A 15917-nucleotide genomic window follows, 5' to 3' on the forward strand; every position below is an offset into this window, starting at 1 on the left:
AAGGAATGAATATACATAGAGTTCATAGGATCGTATGAAATAAGGACTATGTAATATCTGAACACCGAGATATGTAGTGCTTCAGATAAAAAAAGGGGAAAGTTTCTTGCTTTGAGCATTCTAAGGAGGAGAAAAAATCTTCCACGCATCAATGGAATTGCATAGTAAAAAAGTACGGTACAATTGTCACTTAGCCCTCTAACAAATGGGTTGGGGAGACAGACAGACAGATAGACACAAACAGAGAGAGGGGGTTTGGGGGTGTGGGGGAGAGAGACATGTCGACAATCGGGGGAAAAATCTTTGGCATTGTATACACAAATATTTACAACATACGAGCCAAAAGATAAAGATGAACATGAACATGACAGACACAACTTTGCAATGGATCCTCTAAAGTTTTCTGGGAGCAAGCATGACATTCACCTTCCACTCGGCAATATTCTATGCCTGAGAGTGACCTTACGTTGCCATCCTTCCTTTGATTGGCCTGAATCTCACAGCTTGAGGAATGATAATGTACCTTTTTAGACGAGCTGATCCAACTCAGGTTAAAATCGGAGGATCCAAAGCAAGGTGGTAACAATGTTCCTTATATAAGACAGCGATGTCGAGGAGTGGTAGGTAACCCTCGACGAAACCACAGGACCAATGACTTTGATAATAATACTATTTTGATGGTAAGTGATTAAATTAAAGTTGGTCAACTTTATGCATGTATATATACATACACACACGCATATATACATTCATTCATATATATATATATATATATATATATATATATATATATATATATATATATATATATATATATATATATATATATACATAAAATGTCAGTCAAAGTCAATGGCTTACATATAATATGAATGTGAGAATACAATATACATAAAAATACCAATCACGACATTTCCATTATATTTTCATAGATTTACTCTTGGTCCGTATTTAGCTCACGATCCATTGAGGATTTGTATATATGTATCATATTTATAATCATATATATATATATATATATATATATATATATATATATATATATATATATATATATATATATATATATATATATTGGACGGGCGTTACCAATTTCACAGCAGTTGATCAAATCTTTGGAAACTACGCACCTTGAAACATAGTTCCATTTTACATACAATTAATGGCCAATTGGAATGGAATGTACTTATAATAAACCACTTGAGCCAAGTTAGGATATGTCAGTTTTAACGGAATGAAAATGATACAAGCTATAAAACGACTTCACTGGACGGTAATGTTTCAGGGGATTAGTGAGGCTGCGGATTCAATATTTATACACTGTTAAAATTTTGCTGTAAAAACGGTAAAAATCCTGGAATAAATGATGCCAGGCATTTACCGTTTTAAAAACGGATATATTGACGTAAAGTAGTAATATTACGATCACCAACCCGTCTAAGATAATAACAAAGTAGGGTAAAATTACGGTCGCCTGTTATTTTTCTGAAATACGACTGAGAACAGTATATTTTTTACGGGAATTTCTGATTGGAATTACTTTTTTTTAACAGTGTACGATGGAGACTTTGATTGTATTTAGAATATTCTGGGCATTAGAAACCCATAGACGGAGACGATCTTGAAATTGAATTGACTCAAGGCATTTAATATCCGATGGACGAGGACCCTTCCGGTACAGCATTGGAAGATACTGGGTACTTAGTATTTAATAATCTTGCAAATATTTGCAGGCACTGGGAACTTAATATTCCATATAAGACGACTTTTATTGGCATTTTAAGTCATAGGACTACAATCTTTCTAATATCTGGAAAGATGAGTTAAAGTACTTATTGGATGACCGCCTCTCCAGTGTTTCGATTCACTTTGAATATCACGATTCACTAAAAGCTGATTAGAGAAGGGATCGTCAGGAACGCGTTGATATATTCAACAAAAGGTCCGTTGGATATTTAAGCAACTAAAACTCGCATTAATGTAATATTCTGAAAGATCAAGGCAACATATTTGATATAGAAAGACTCATCTACGGGATGCAAATCTGCAAAGAGCCTGTTCTGGACGGAAGGGCCAGGCAATACAGAAAATAGAAAGATTTTTAATGAAGCAGTCGAAAAATATGTTCTGGAAATGCCTGCGTCTTTTTGAGTTATATCATCTAATCTTCATCCTCCTTTACATTTGACACAACTGGTACGACTTCTGTGAATTGGAATGTCAACACTCAATTGTTACAAAAGAAAAAAGAAAAAAAAATCGACAAACAATGAACACCTTCGAACAGACTTTTATTGAAGTCGACTATGATATATAAAGGCACATTGTGAACGCCCATGGAAACTGATCTATTCTCTGCGTGTGCTTTACATTTATATCATACAATGGTAAACACAATTCACTATTACAACGCGAGACATCATGTTTGTAGGGGGATAGGTACGCATCTACGTGTGCATATGCATACATATGTATAATACACACTATATACATATACTCTAATCATTACGTATGAATGTATCTACATATGTCTGTATATGCTGTGAAGAAATTATATGGACGGATTTTCATATTTTTATCATACATAAAGGTGCAAGTAAAAAAAAAAAATCAAATGAATCATAACATCACACCTTCCTACTGGTCCCCCATTTGGAAATTACAATGAAAAATAAGAAAAAAGTAAACCTAAGAAAATACAACGCACTGTTACGAGTACACCAAGACAAATATGGTATGACTTACTGTTTACTTTGGTTTGATGCTAAAAAATGACTAGTCCCTAACGGTATGACGAGGAACTCTGGCTGTCAAGCAGCCGTTTCACTGGTCGTGTAGTTCGCTTCTCAGTCTGTGGCATTCCTGGAGATCCCTGTTGTTATGTTTTTTCAGTTACCAGTCACTTAAGTCTGAAGCTCACTGGTTTTTAATGTTCAGAGTTGATCTTACTGAAAGCTCGGCACTAGCAGCTTCCTAGACGGATTCAAATGGTTTTCTGAATGTAGTGAAGGTACTACGGAAGTCTATTGGGGCATCTGTGGCTAGTGCATTTGATTCTATTATCTTTTTATTAATATTTAAAACCTCTATGAGCTCTGAGATAGATATACGAGTTTCAAGATCTCTTCATTACAAAATGGCATTAGACATACTTATTTTTTTAACACTGCATACGGAATGTAATAATTACTTATTGAATTATAATTCTCCTTTCTGAGATCCTGTTTACAGAACTGGAGATTTAAGACTTTTCTCCAGTTCATTCTACGTTCAACAATATTAACGTAGAATTTTCATGATGAATGATATTCTGTAACTTACTCCACCATACTGATGTATTTTGTTCCATTTCTGAACACGTTTTGTATGTAGTGCTGTTTTCAATGATGTACACTGTTCTCTCAAGTATTGCATAGATGCCAACTTCTGGACTACTTTAGTTCAATAAACAACAATATTACTGGAATGATAGGCACATAAGTAAAAGCATTCAATCATAAGACTTTTCATGATTTCTCTGTACATATGCTGATACTATGCCCACAGCTCCCAACATCAAAAGAAAATTCAAGTATCTTAATACTTGTTCATACTCTTATAGTGTTTCAATTGTACAAACAGATCTCTTGAGATGTTGTGGACCTCCACAGACTGCGAATTGAACAATGGGTGATCTGAACCGGACTTCAGTGTCAGGCTTCTTTTGAGTAATACTGAACTGAAATTAATAAAAAAAAAGAGAAAAAAATATTTGTACCTCAAGAATGACTACCTCTATGGCTGTTCAAGCCAAGACTAATAAAATTAAAATTAGAAGTAAAATAAAAGTTGATAAGAATCCTGCCCGGTTCATGTGAGAGAAACTTTCCAAGTCTCCTGAAGGAGATTCAGGCGTTTCAGGGACTTGATGAATCTGAACTGTAGTGCCACTACAGCAGCAAGAGCCGTCAGAAACAACTAGACAGTTCTTTATTGTGTCACCCCTAATCTGAAACTTTTTTCAGTCTGTCACATACTTTTTAAAGTTTTGAATTGAGGGGAAAGATCACTAATCACTGTTACCTAGTACACAGTAGCTTACAATTTGTTGCACAAAACATCGAAACTGACTACACAGCTTTATTTGTGGCGCTAGTCATTGAGCAAACGAAGATAAAAAAAAAAGCGCCTACACTTCACCGTGGATTCTACTTTTGAACTGTGTTTCAGACATGCTAGGTATCGTAAAAGCTACGGACTGGGCTAAGCGAATCTCAACGAACCAGAGCACTTGGTTTCATTTTACTGTTCTCATTGCTTTTCCCGCCAAGTTCATCATTTCACAGGGCGCCGAGAGGCGTTTGATCAAACTACTTTCATATCGGTCTATACATCCCTTTGCTTGACCTTTCATATCATGAAAAGTGAACTGTTTTCACAAAGAAAGGGCCACATGCGCTTTAAGTTTCTCCTTTTATCCCACTCCATGCAAGAGCATTCGAAATAGGAGGCGTCGCTGTTGTTTCGCCCCCGATCAGCGATGAAGAAGAAGAGGAGGACGAGTTGTTGTTGTTGGCGGTTTCGTTGTTGTTGTTGTTACTGGTGTGGTTGTTGTTGTTCTCGGTGGGGTCGAGGATTGGGAAAGGCTGGGGAGGAGGTGGAGGGATGTGTTCGCAGTTGGGGTGGACGGATTCACGGTGTCTTCTGAGGTCGACCTTGCGCTGGAAGGCCTTGTCGCAGAGACCACAGGCGAAGGGCTTGTAGCCCGTGTGTTTCCTCATGTGGGTGATCAGGTTTGAGGATTGACTGAATGCCTTGGCGCATACCACGCATTTGTGGGGTTTTTCTCCTGTGGAAAAAAAAGAGAAAAGGGTATTTATTATGGACTTCAAGACAGAGATTGTATGAAATAACTAATGGTAAATGCATTTTTAAAAGAATCAAAACAGGAAATAAGCATATGAAGAAAATTATGATTTATAACAGAATACACATACCATGCACTTGCGGTGTATTTTCATTTAACGTAAAGAACATTTAACATTGGACCATCATTCCATTCCTACCTAAAGCTTTATAGTACTCTGAGTTCAATTATATGATAATCTAATCAAAAGGCATTATGTTTCTGCTAGTGAAACATATTTCATGTTAATTCTATTCTGGTGTATTTTCTCTAATACAGAAATGAAGAGAGAGAGAGAGAGAGAGAGAGAGAGAGAGAGAGAGAGAGAGAGAGAGAGAGAGAGAGAGAGAGAGAGATATGGATTACTACATTTAAACAGGCAGAATCCTTGCTCTACAAGTGACCATACATGACGGGAGAAGAAAGAGAATAAGTAACAATACAGAAATTAGCAAATTCAAAGGCAAGTAGAGAGAGAGAGAGAGAGAGAGAGAGAGAGAGAGAGAGAGAGAGAGAGAGAGAGAGAGTTCCTTTCTATCAATGGGTAGGAAAGTGGACATTCATGAGTTTCCCCCAGCCCATTAATTAATTATCTAACCAAACCAGGTAATCCCGTTTATAGCCATTGCCAAACCTCGTAGATTCCCTGCAGAGTTATATCCCAAACAATTAGGAGACTTGATAAACATATCGGAGGAGAGAAAATCAAAAGATAAATGCTTTACTCTGCATGACGCTGATAGCATAAACTACCTGTTGGCTAATGCAATTACTACGAGTCACATTTTTTCAAAAGCGTTGTAGGGAGTAATTATATTAGATTATTGTTAAAGTATATAAGTTTTAATTTATGCATTAAGATGTAGGAAATAATATTTCATTTTCATATCCTCCTATTGTAAAGCTATATAAAACTTGAAATTCACAGCTTCATTATTTTTCTTACTAGGAAATCATGAAAAAAACTTTCAACCCAGGAGAAAATAATATTAGGCTAAAGAACTAGGCAAATTATACTATAATGTATAATTTAAGATTTATGGGAAGTTTAAAACGACATGAATACATACATATATTTATTTTTACCAACAATTTAGATATTAAAGGTAGTATACACACAGATATATATATATATATACATATATATATATATATATATATATATATATATGTGTGTGTGTGTGTGTGTGTGTGTGTGTGTGTGTGTGTGTGATAATCTCTAAAGACTTCGACAAAATCAAACTGCAGACTCACATAATCCAACAATTATGGACATTTTTAAAAACATTAATTCCAACGAGAGAAGCTGTCTGGCTGTGGCAACATAAGCCGACAGTGTAGCCAACTCTCCGCCGCAGCAAACCTGTCTCGATCAATTCTATCCTATTCCAATCAGATCCATTAAGACGCCTTTTAGACCAGCCCCTGGAGTACCAGCCCTGGGAGGACCAGCCCTTACCCTTACGCCCTCCCCAAACCCCCCTTTCTCTCTCTCCCCTCCTTCCTCTAGGTCTTTCACATAAATTTTGCCTAATAATGAGCTGCACAAGTTCCTCGTTATGCCAACGTACATAATTTGGCTATAATTGGATACCTCTGTTTGTTAAATAGGCCAAATTGCTATGAAGTCTTCGATATGTAAATGAGAGAGAGAGAGAGAGAGAGAGAGAGAGAGAGAGAGAGAGAGAGAGAGAGAGAGAGAGAGAGAGAGATAGAGAGAGACATTTTGTACATATATATATATATATGTATATATATATATATATATATATATATATATATATATATATACATATATATATATATATATATATATATATATATATATATATATATATATATATATATATATATACAGTATATATAAAGTTGTCAGTAAACATATATACTGTACAGTCCACGTATAGGCTACACATGTATGTATTCTATACCTACATGATAAGTAAGAATACAAAAATCTACGGTATTATTCACCTATTTTCCTTATAAACGCCTTTCAGTGAAATGTTCCAGAGAAATAATGCCCTAAATCGTGATTATCAAAGAGGTCAATTACTCTACTTATGTCGCAGGAATCTCGACCTCTTGGCGTTTTTTTCCCCGGCACTGTTTTGCTCCCACTACGGCACGCGTTGGTGGCGAGCACAATTAGCGCTCTTGAATAATTGATGGATTATTGAGCCCTGATGATTAAGATAATTGCGGGCGGCGGTGCGTTACACTTTGTTGAATATGGGCGTCGTTAAAAAAGAGAGGGGGGCCGCAATGGTTCAAGGGAATAAAGGCGTGGGAGTGTAAGGTGTTTGAGGTGGGAGTGTCTTGTGTGTATTTCATAAAATGTTTATGTACTTCATGATGAGTACCCTCTTACGGTGCGGGATTATGGACGCGATATTTATGAAAGAAGGGCCAATATATAAAGGGGAGGAAGGATAAGAATTCTGGAGGCGATGCAAAGAGACGAGAGAGAGAGAGAGAGAGAGAGAGAGAGAGAGAGAGAGAGAGAGATGGATTGCGATATTTAAGAAGACAAGGTTTTCTTAAGGCGTCCGATACTCTGTGTACCAACATAGAATCCTTGATCTACAACTGCCTAGAAAGAAAGAGAGAGAGAGAGAGAGAGAGAGAGAGAGAGAGAGAGAGAGAGAGAGAGATTTCAATATTTAAACAGACAAGATTTATTAAGGCGTCTGAAGCTGTGTGCCAACATGGAATCCTGATTTACAACTGCCCATACATGACGGGAAAAGAAAGAGAATAAGTAACAATAAAGAAATGAGCAAATTCAAAGGCAAGTCAGTGAGAGAGAGAGAGAGAGAGAGAGAGAGAGAGAGAGAGAGAGAGAGAGAGAGAGAGAGAGAGAGAGAGTTATACTCGGCCTTAAACGGACAAAGACAAAACGACTCATTATCAACCACCAGAAAGAAAAAAAAATCTAAAGAAAAATCTAAATGATTGAGCACCTTCTATAATAGCTGGCTGTTCAATTTACTCCGAAATTGACGCAACCGGACTCACATTTAGGACTTAATCAGTGTTTGCGACACGCCCTAAACACGGACATACTGGGAATGAGTCTGCAAAATTAAGTGGTTCCTTTAATGTGAATATCTTTTTTTTTCTTTTTTATTGTATGCGGTGAATATAGTCTTCGATGATGATAATTAGTATCGTTTCCTTTAAATTTTTCACAGTTCTAAATGTATTATTAAGCTTAATCATAAATTAATGATTACCGTTATTTACGCATTAGCAATATACCTTATGGCCATAATATTTTTGGTTATTTACTTTAAAGCGATGTACGATAATAGTAAAAATACACTTCAATAACATTCAGTCATTACGATATTATGGAACTATACATAAATTCATGTATAAATGGTACGCATATCATGTATATGTATAGTACAATATGCTACTTAATCAATGAACGACACTCTCTCTCTCTCTCTCTCTCTCTCTCTCTCTCTCTCTCTCTCTCTCTCTCTCTTATTCTTTCTCAGGAAGATAATTCCTCCCAACCCTGCCCATCAATCATTCGACCTTATCTCCAATTGTAGCATTTGATAACCCCTATATTACGCAATGAAAGCGTAAAAAGGATAAATATTGCCCGTTTTGTGGTTCCCATCTGGAAAATGGCAAATTTATCACGCTCCGTTTACGCTTCGGATCATTATCCATTTAGAGAGAGAGAGAGAGAGAGAGAGAGAGAGAGAGAGAGAGAGAGAGAGAGAGAATTATATGCAACGTAACGAATAAGTGCAGGAGTATCCAGGTTCAATGGAAGGATATCTTTGGAATTAATTGAAGTGGCCTTACATAGATTTATCTATACTTTATACGTTCTTTTCCCCCAATATCTTTTTCATTTTTTTCGCACCCTATCATATATCCAATTCTGTCTGCTTAACAAAAAAAAAAAAAAAAAAATAAAAAATAAATAAATGAAAATAAAAAGGTAAAAAACCTTGATAATAACAAGGATGTAGAATATAATGATGATAATTATAATTATAATAAGATGTAATCATCATCCCTTAGTATATCATGTCGCATACACTCTTTGTCTTATGAAAAATTCATGAGGAAATCTGCTCTAAGCCTAAACGGTGTTAAGAGATAATGTAACTATTTTGACTAATGTATTCAGCGTTGATTTCAGAAGAATTTGGTGAAACCAAAGAGAGAAGATTGTTTTTGAAATAATAGTGAAGAATGTTACAATGAGGCTGATAAAGATTTTGATGAAAACTATGTAGCGTTGAGTAGTATTGAAGACAAGAGGAAAGTGGCGCTTATTCAGAAGGTGATAAAAGGATTTAAAATAAAATATTTTAAAAAGTAAAAAACACAGACTTCCATGACTTAAACGTATTTGTTTATGAAATTAAATATATATCAACTGAGTGAAGATTATGGAAGAAACATTAGGAAATTGAAGGCAAATAATGTGATAAACTGAAAAATTCACGAGATGATTTGGGGAAAAAGTTAATATCTAATAAAGAAAAGGGGTAAGAAGAAAATAATGCGCGAAATGAAGTGATGAAGAGATAGATTATATATACAAAAAAAAGAAATTTTGTGAAGATTATGGAAGAAACATTATGAAATGAAAAGGAATAAAATGAAGAACAAAACTAAAAATCAATAAACGACTTAGGGAAAAGGCTTATGACTAAGAAAAATGGTTAAGTAAAATAAAATAACTCACCAAATGAAGTGATGAAGAGATAGATTATTGACGGAGAAAAGAAGACAATATAATGGAGGACGGCCAGTAAACCTTAGCAAGCCGTGAAAATCGAGAGGCGAAGAAAAGGAAGAAAAATGAAGGAAACCTTCGACGAGCCTTTCAAAGGCTTCTGAGAGATTGCATAAATGGCTGTTTGGAAGAGAGAGAGAGAGAGAGAGAGAGAGAGAGAGAGAGAGAGAGAGAGAGAGAGATGAGGGTAAAAGGGAGGAAAGCTCTTGACAAATGGCGTCTCTCAGCGAAGAAAAGAAGTCCTGAAAGCGTAATTGTGAACGATAGAATTGTCGATATCATGTTACATGGTTCTGGAGGGGGAGAGGAGAGGGAGTTGAAACGGAGGGAGGAGAGGGTGGAGGGAGGAGAGGGTGGAGTAAGGGAGAGGGGACGAAATATTAGCTAAGGGAGAGAAAGAGGGGTTAGGAATAAGGAATAAAACGAGAGTGGAAAGGGGAAAAGAAAAAATCTTTTGATGGACTAAATTATTATCAAACTGGATTTACAGAGAGAGAGAGAGAGAGAGAGAGAGAGAGAGAGAGAGAGAGAGAGAGAGAGAGAGAGAAGGGGGGAGTAGGAATAAAACGAGTGTGGAAAGAAAAGATAAATCTTTTGATGGACTAAATTATGAGAACTGGATTTACAGAGAGAGAGAGAGAGAGAGAGAGAGAGAGAGAGAAAGAAGAGAGAGAGAGAGAGAGAGAGAGAGAGAGAGAGAGAGAGAGAGAGAGAGATTTGTGCCTGAAAAATTATGGCAAAAAAATGGAACACAGAATGACAATAAGACTTGACTGCATACAGACTGGATTACAAAAGAGGAGAGAGAGAGAGAGAGAGAGAGAGAGAGAGAGAGAGAGAGAGAGATTTAAACGGATTCTCTGCTATAAACAAGATTTTGTCAACGCCCCCAAGTATACAAATACTGCTGAAGTCGTACAAGAGGTGCTTGAACTCCAGAGGATAGAAGGATGAGAGTCCATAATCTACTGAGCAAGAAAAACAATTCCAAGGAGTTAGGTTTTTTTTTCATCTTTGATTTATGCTTATGATAAACTTTTTTTTTTCGTGTTGCCAAAATTGGACATCGCTATCTTTCGTGTTTTTGTTATAATTTTTGGTTTGATTTCTTGTTTGGGAGAGTCAGATCTTGTGGTGTTTTTAGTTATATTTAATATTTTTACTGTATTATCTTATTGATTGTTTATTTCCAATATTATTAATCATTGTAATGTTACCATTAATTAATTAATTAATTTATTTATTTATTTATTTATTTATTAATACCAAATAATATCGGCGTCAATGACCTTAGATGTCAGGATGACAGAAAACCTCATATCAATCAATCAATCTTCGTGAAATGGTTCGTCCGTTTATCTTAATTCATCTCAATATAAGTTTTAATATGTTATCAGTTGCATGAATTCAGTGTTTGCGTTATATATATTTTCATTGTATTATTTTTTCACTTCCAAGATGATTCATATATTGCAATTCTTTGTGAAATGATATCGTAATCGTAATTTATCTCAATATTAGTCTTAATATCTTATCATTTATGTGAATCATTCACTTGTCGAATGATTCAAATATCATGATTCATTATATACTAAAATATTTCAGGCATTTGGGGTTGTTCTAGATAACGCGAGGATTAGTTACTTGATATAATTCTCAAATGAAGTACTGTGATTCACTCCCTATTAGAATCATTCAGGCGATGAGGAAATGAATCAATAATTCGTTCTGCTGAAGAATCCCTCACACGTTCTGACAGCATCGAAATGAAATACGATTCATTCACTTCAGAAATCATTCAAGCACCGTGAAAATGAGATTCGTTCCTCTTTCGGATTCATTCAGACATTACGACGTTTCTCGGAACGTCGCTGAAATATTTGTGTACCGCGTCATCCACACAAACTGTAAACGCCCAAGTGCAGTCTGTGTACATTACTGCATAAACGCCAAAGCTCCCCTCCATTACATTACACGGGTCATAAGTGTGTGGGTGTGGCAGAGAAGTGCCATGCATAACGTCTTATTGGATCCATTAGCAGTCTACTGTAATGTGACGGTACGCCCTTTTTTTCACTGATTAATGGGCGGCAATCAGGTCACCTCGTTAAGATTCCCGGACCTTTACGCTTTCTATGATCCCAGCCGAGGTCTATGGATTTTTTTTTCTTTGTTATCCCCATAACTTTTATGCATAATTCTTCGCCTTACTGAAGGTATTGGGAATGATTTTTACTGAGTGTGACTTGAATAGAGGCTTTCGGTGTTCCTTAGCGGAAGTGTCTGACCATTATAATGTAGGACTGTAATCTTCTTTATGCCTCATTTTGTAATTTCGGTAGGGCCCTAAGTAGGCTTATATTTTGCCTTATTCTATACGTTATTTATTTAGTTCATTTAATTTAGTTTCAACTACTGGGTGACTTATTGGAGTTCAAAGTAATTTTTACTTCATTTTGTTATTTGATTGTAATCCTTTATATTTTTTCCATCATTCGGTGACTTCACTAGATTTGGAAATTTACCGTAAAAACGGTAAAAATCCTGGAATAAATATTGCCAGGCATTTGGCGTTTTAAAAACGGATATATTGACGTAAAAGATAATAACAAAGTAGGGTGAAATTACGGTCGCCTGTATTTTACTGAAATACCCTTCGGGTGAGAACAACATATTTTTATGAAAAATTTCCTATTAAAATTACGGTCTTTTTAACTGTGTAGAGAACCATGTAGGTTTTTTTTCACACAAGCTGTGAATTCATAGAAGTCCAATATATGTCTCGTATAATTCTATGACTTTAATAGAGTTTGATATATGGTTTTAACACATTTTGGTATTGCAGTGCAGTTATATGCTCGTGACTCCATTGGTGTCCGATACATGTTTTGATATATTTGTGACTTCATTGGAGTCCTATGTATACTTTACCACATTGTGACTCTACTGGAATCCTGTGAATGTTTCTAGCTTCCTTCTATGGCTTTATCATGATGCTATATAATTATTTTTTTATGATTTCGTTAGAATGATTTTTTTTTCAACTCTGCAGGTCCTTCTCAGGGAAAGATTCGAAAAGAATAGTAATTTCTTCAAAATAGCTTTCACCAATCACCAGTTAATCCAATTATTTAATCATATTTGTATACGGCTTAAACCTTATGGTTAACCGGAATATATCAAGAGTAGTTTTACAATATATTCTCTACATACTAATTATATATTTTTCATGAATTATAAACACGTGCGCACACCATGAATCAATGTTTTCTCATTTGTCTTATTAATTTTTTCATATTGTTTATGATAAATTAATGTATTTCTACAAGCATCACTTATGATTATGCCAAACAAACGGGAATTTCTCTGTCATATTCATATAGGCCTACATTTTTATCTTGTGAAAGTTAATGTAAAACCTATTCATGCTTCTATACATAATAAAAAACCATGAATGAAAAACAGCACCATGACACAGAAAACCAAAAATTTTGCTGCAAGAACTTTTATTTTTTTAATTGAAATTTCACAAAACTATCACTGCGAAATAGGGAAATTTACTTCCGGTAACTTTAAGCTATTTGAAAATCAAAAGAATACGGAGAGACAGAATCTTATTTTTAGTGTAGGATTTGAGGAAATGAAAGGTTCAAAGGTATAGCGGCTAATTCAAATTTATGTAAAGTACATGCCTTAAAGATTAAAAATAAAAATAAAAATGTAAAATCTTTGCTTGCTCCTCTGGATTAAAGGACCATTGAAATTTAAGGCTATAGAACGCGTGCTCTCTCTCTCTCTCTCTCTCTCTCTCTCTCTCTCTCTCTCTCTCTCTCTCTCTCTCTCACACACACACTGAAACATTACTCACACTGTTAAATATTTGCATTAAAAGAACGGTAAATTCCTGGCAACATTTATTCCAGGATTTTTACCGTTCTAAAAACGGATATATTGACGTAAAGGAGTGATATTACAGCCCCCAACCCGTAAAATATAATAACAAAGTAGGGTAAAATGACGGTCGCCTGTATTTTACTGAAATACTGGTAAGAACAGTATCTCTTTACGGACAATTTTCGATTAAGATTACGGTTTTTTTAACAGTGCATATAATCATCTTACCTGTGTGGATATAGGTGTGCTTTTTCATATCTGACTTCTGGTGAAATCTTTTTCCGCAGTACTGACAGGGATAAGGACGGGTGTCGGAGTGGATGAGGAGATGCGTGGAAAGAGTGGACGAACGCTTGAAGCATTTGCCGCATTGCTTGCACTGTTGTCAAAGGAATATTGAAAAACCCGGTCAGTAACAATTTAAGAGTTAACATGAAAAGCTATTCTAGCATTTAGTGGGTTAGAAAATACAAGCCTTATCTATTATTATTATTATTATTATTATTATTATTATTATTATTATTATTATTATAAAAAAAATATGAAATAAGGATATTGTAAAATAATAATCTTAGATATGAGATACAGTGATAAATAGAATGGATAAACAAATAAAGAATAGTATAATTGAGAGTAACTTCTATTAGATAAGTACTATTTTTCATCAAAAGGAAGGAATGACCACCAGAGGCTGGATAAAGAAATACTTCTGGTGAGAAATTACTTCATGGCATTTGTATAGAAATATACTGTAACATAGGTTAACTTTGAGTAGCCACACATTACGTGAATTTAAGTGACTTTTGAAAGGTCTCAGAGAAAACAGTAAGAGGGCGTAATGAAAGTTACAAAAAAACTTCAATCGATTACAAAAGGCATTAGTGAAATGAGTAAAATGGTGCTGTTCACCTTATTAGTACCACTCCTTAAAAAAGATATCGAATCATTTAAAAGTGAATCAACTAAAATGGCTAACCAAAACCCACCTGGAATGTCTTCTCTGTTCTAGTTGAATTAATGGAGGTGAGATGTGGGGGCTGATTGATGGTCTTTTCATGGTCTGCAGGATAAGGATCGTAAGCTTTTGTGAGTGGAGAGTGAGTCCTTTTCATGTGTACGTCGAGATTCAAAGCCGAGCTGAAGGCCTTGGGGCACTGGTGGCAGGTGAAAACATCTGTCCCTTGGTAGACTGATGTCCAGGGCCACATCCCTTGGCACCAAGGGGACGAGAGGCCTTCTTCCCTATGGTTCTGTGGAGCCTCACTCTCTTTGTCGCGTGTGGCCAACCCCTGCAAGTTAACGACGAAGTCGGCGTACTGTCGCAGACCGAGTCGAAGGCTGAGCGGGTCTAGAGCGTGCCCCCGGGGGTCCTTGCAGGGGTCGTCGTTCACGACAGCGGGAGCCTCGCAGTCACTGGAATCCATGGGGCTCAGGCGCCCCGTGGGGGACGGCAAGGACTCGTCTTTCTCTTCCTGTTCCAGGGCCGAGGCTGGAGACCAGATCGCGGCCTTTGGTCTCGAGCTTTTCAGGGAGAGGTTGAGGGGCTCATCGCGCTTCTCCGGTGAAGGAGGAGTGGGCCCAACTGCAATGTGATAAAGGAGGGATCATTTAAGGGAATAAAATGCAAGGACACTATATGATAGTGCATACCGTGAGTAACTTTGATATATATATATATATATATATATATGTATATATATATATATATATATATATATATGTATATATATATATATATATATATATATATATATATATATATATATATATATACACTTATATATATACATATACACTATATATACATATATATATACATATATATATATATATATATATATATATATATATATATATATATATATGAGAGAGAGAGAGAGAGAGAGAGAGAGAGAGAGAGAGAGAGAGAGAAAGAGAGATATTGATTCTTAAATGATTAATTGAAATGTTTATGCAATGCTTCATTTAATTAGTAGCTAACTGTATATATATATATATATATATATATATATATATATATATATATATGTATATATATGAAAATTTTTGCAATAGAAAAATTATTTGTAAGTTCATAAGCTGAGTTTTATCTGCTATTACTATAAGTTATTGAAAATTACATATAAATTTTGAAACAATCATTCATGAACAACAACTTAACAAATGGAACAGAATTTTTCGTCAGTTTAACTAATCCATTGAAAAAAAAAAAAAAAAAAAAAAAGACTTACCAGAGTAATTTTTGCCATGTGGCATATGAGAGTTCCACAGAGATCCCAAAGTAGCTGCGGAGGCGTAGGATCTCATCAAGGTGGAGGAATATGGATAAAGGAGTCCCGGAGGAAGAGGCCAAGTGGCACTCAGGTA

The 15917-nt window shown here is 35.5% G+C and overlaps 1 protein-coding gene across 1 annotated transcript in view; it reads right to left on the reverse strand.

The window, feature by feature from the left end:
* Positions 1-1083: 1083 nt before the first annotated feature.
* The window catches only part of LOC137657355 (uncharacterized), a 31623-nt gene continuing 16789 nt past the window's right edge, over positions 1084-15917 (reverse strand). Inside the window, exons 2-5 of the mRNA XM_068391695.1 lie at positions 15782-15917; positions 14537-15132; positions 13779-13929; positions 1084-4828 (exon numbers count right to left, since the gene is read on the reverse strand). The exon at positions 15782-15917 is cut by the window's right edge and continues 59 nt beyond it. Of these exons, the coding sequence (XP_068247796.1) occupies positions 4440-4828; positions 13779-13929; positions 14537-15132; positions 15782-15917 (1272 nt within the window). The 3' untranslated portion in view covers positions 1084-4439. The remainder of the gene's footprint in view (positions 4829-13778; positions 13930-14536; positions 15133-15781) is intronic.

This window comes from Palaemon carinicauda, chromosome 1, assembly GCF_036898095.1.
Source record: "Palaemon carinicauda isolate YSFRI2023 chromosome 1, ASM3689809v2, whole genome shotgun sequence".
NCBI lineage: Eukaryota > Metazoa > Arthropoda > Malacostraca > Decapoda > Palaemonidae > Palaemon > Palaemon carinicauda.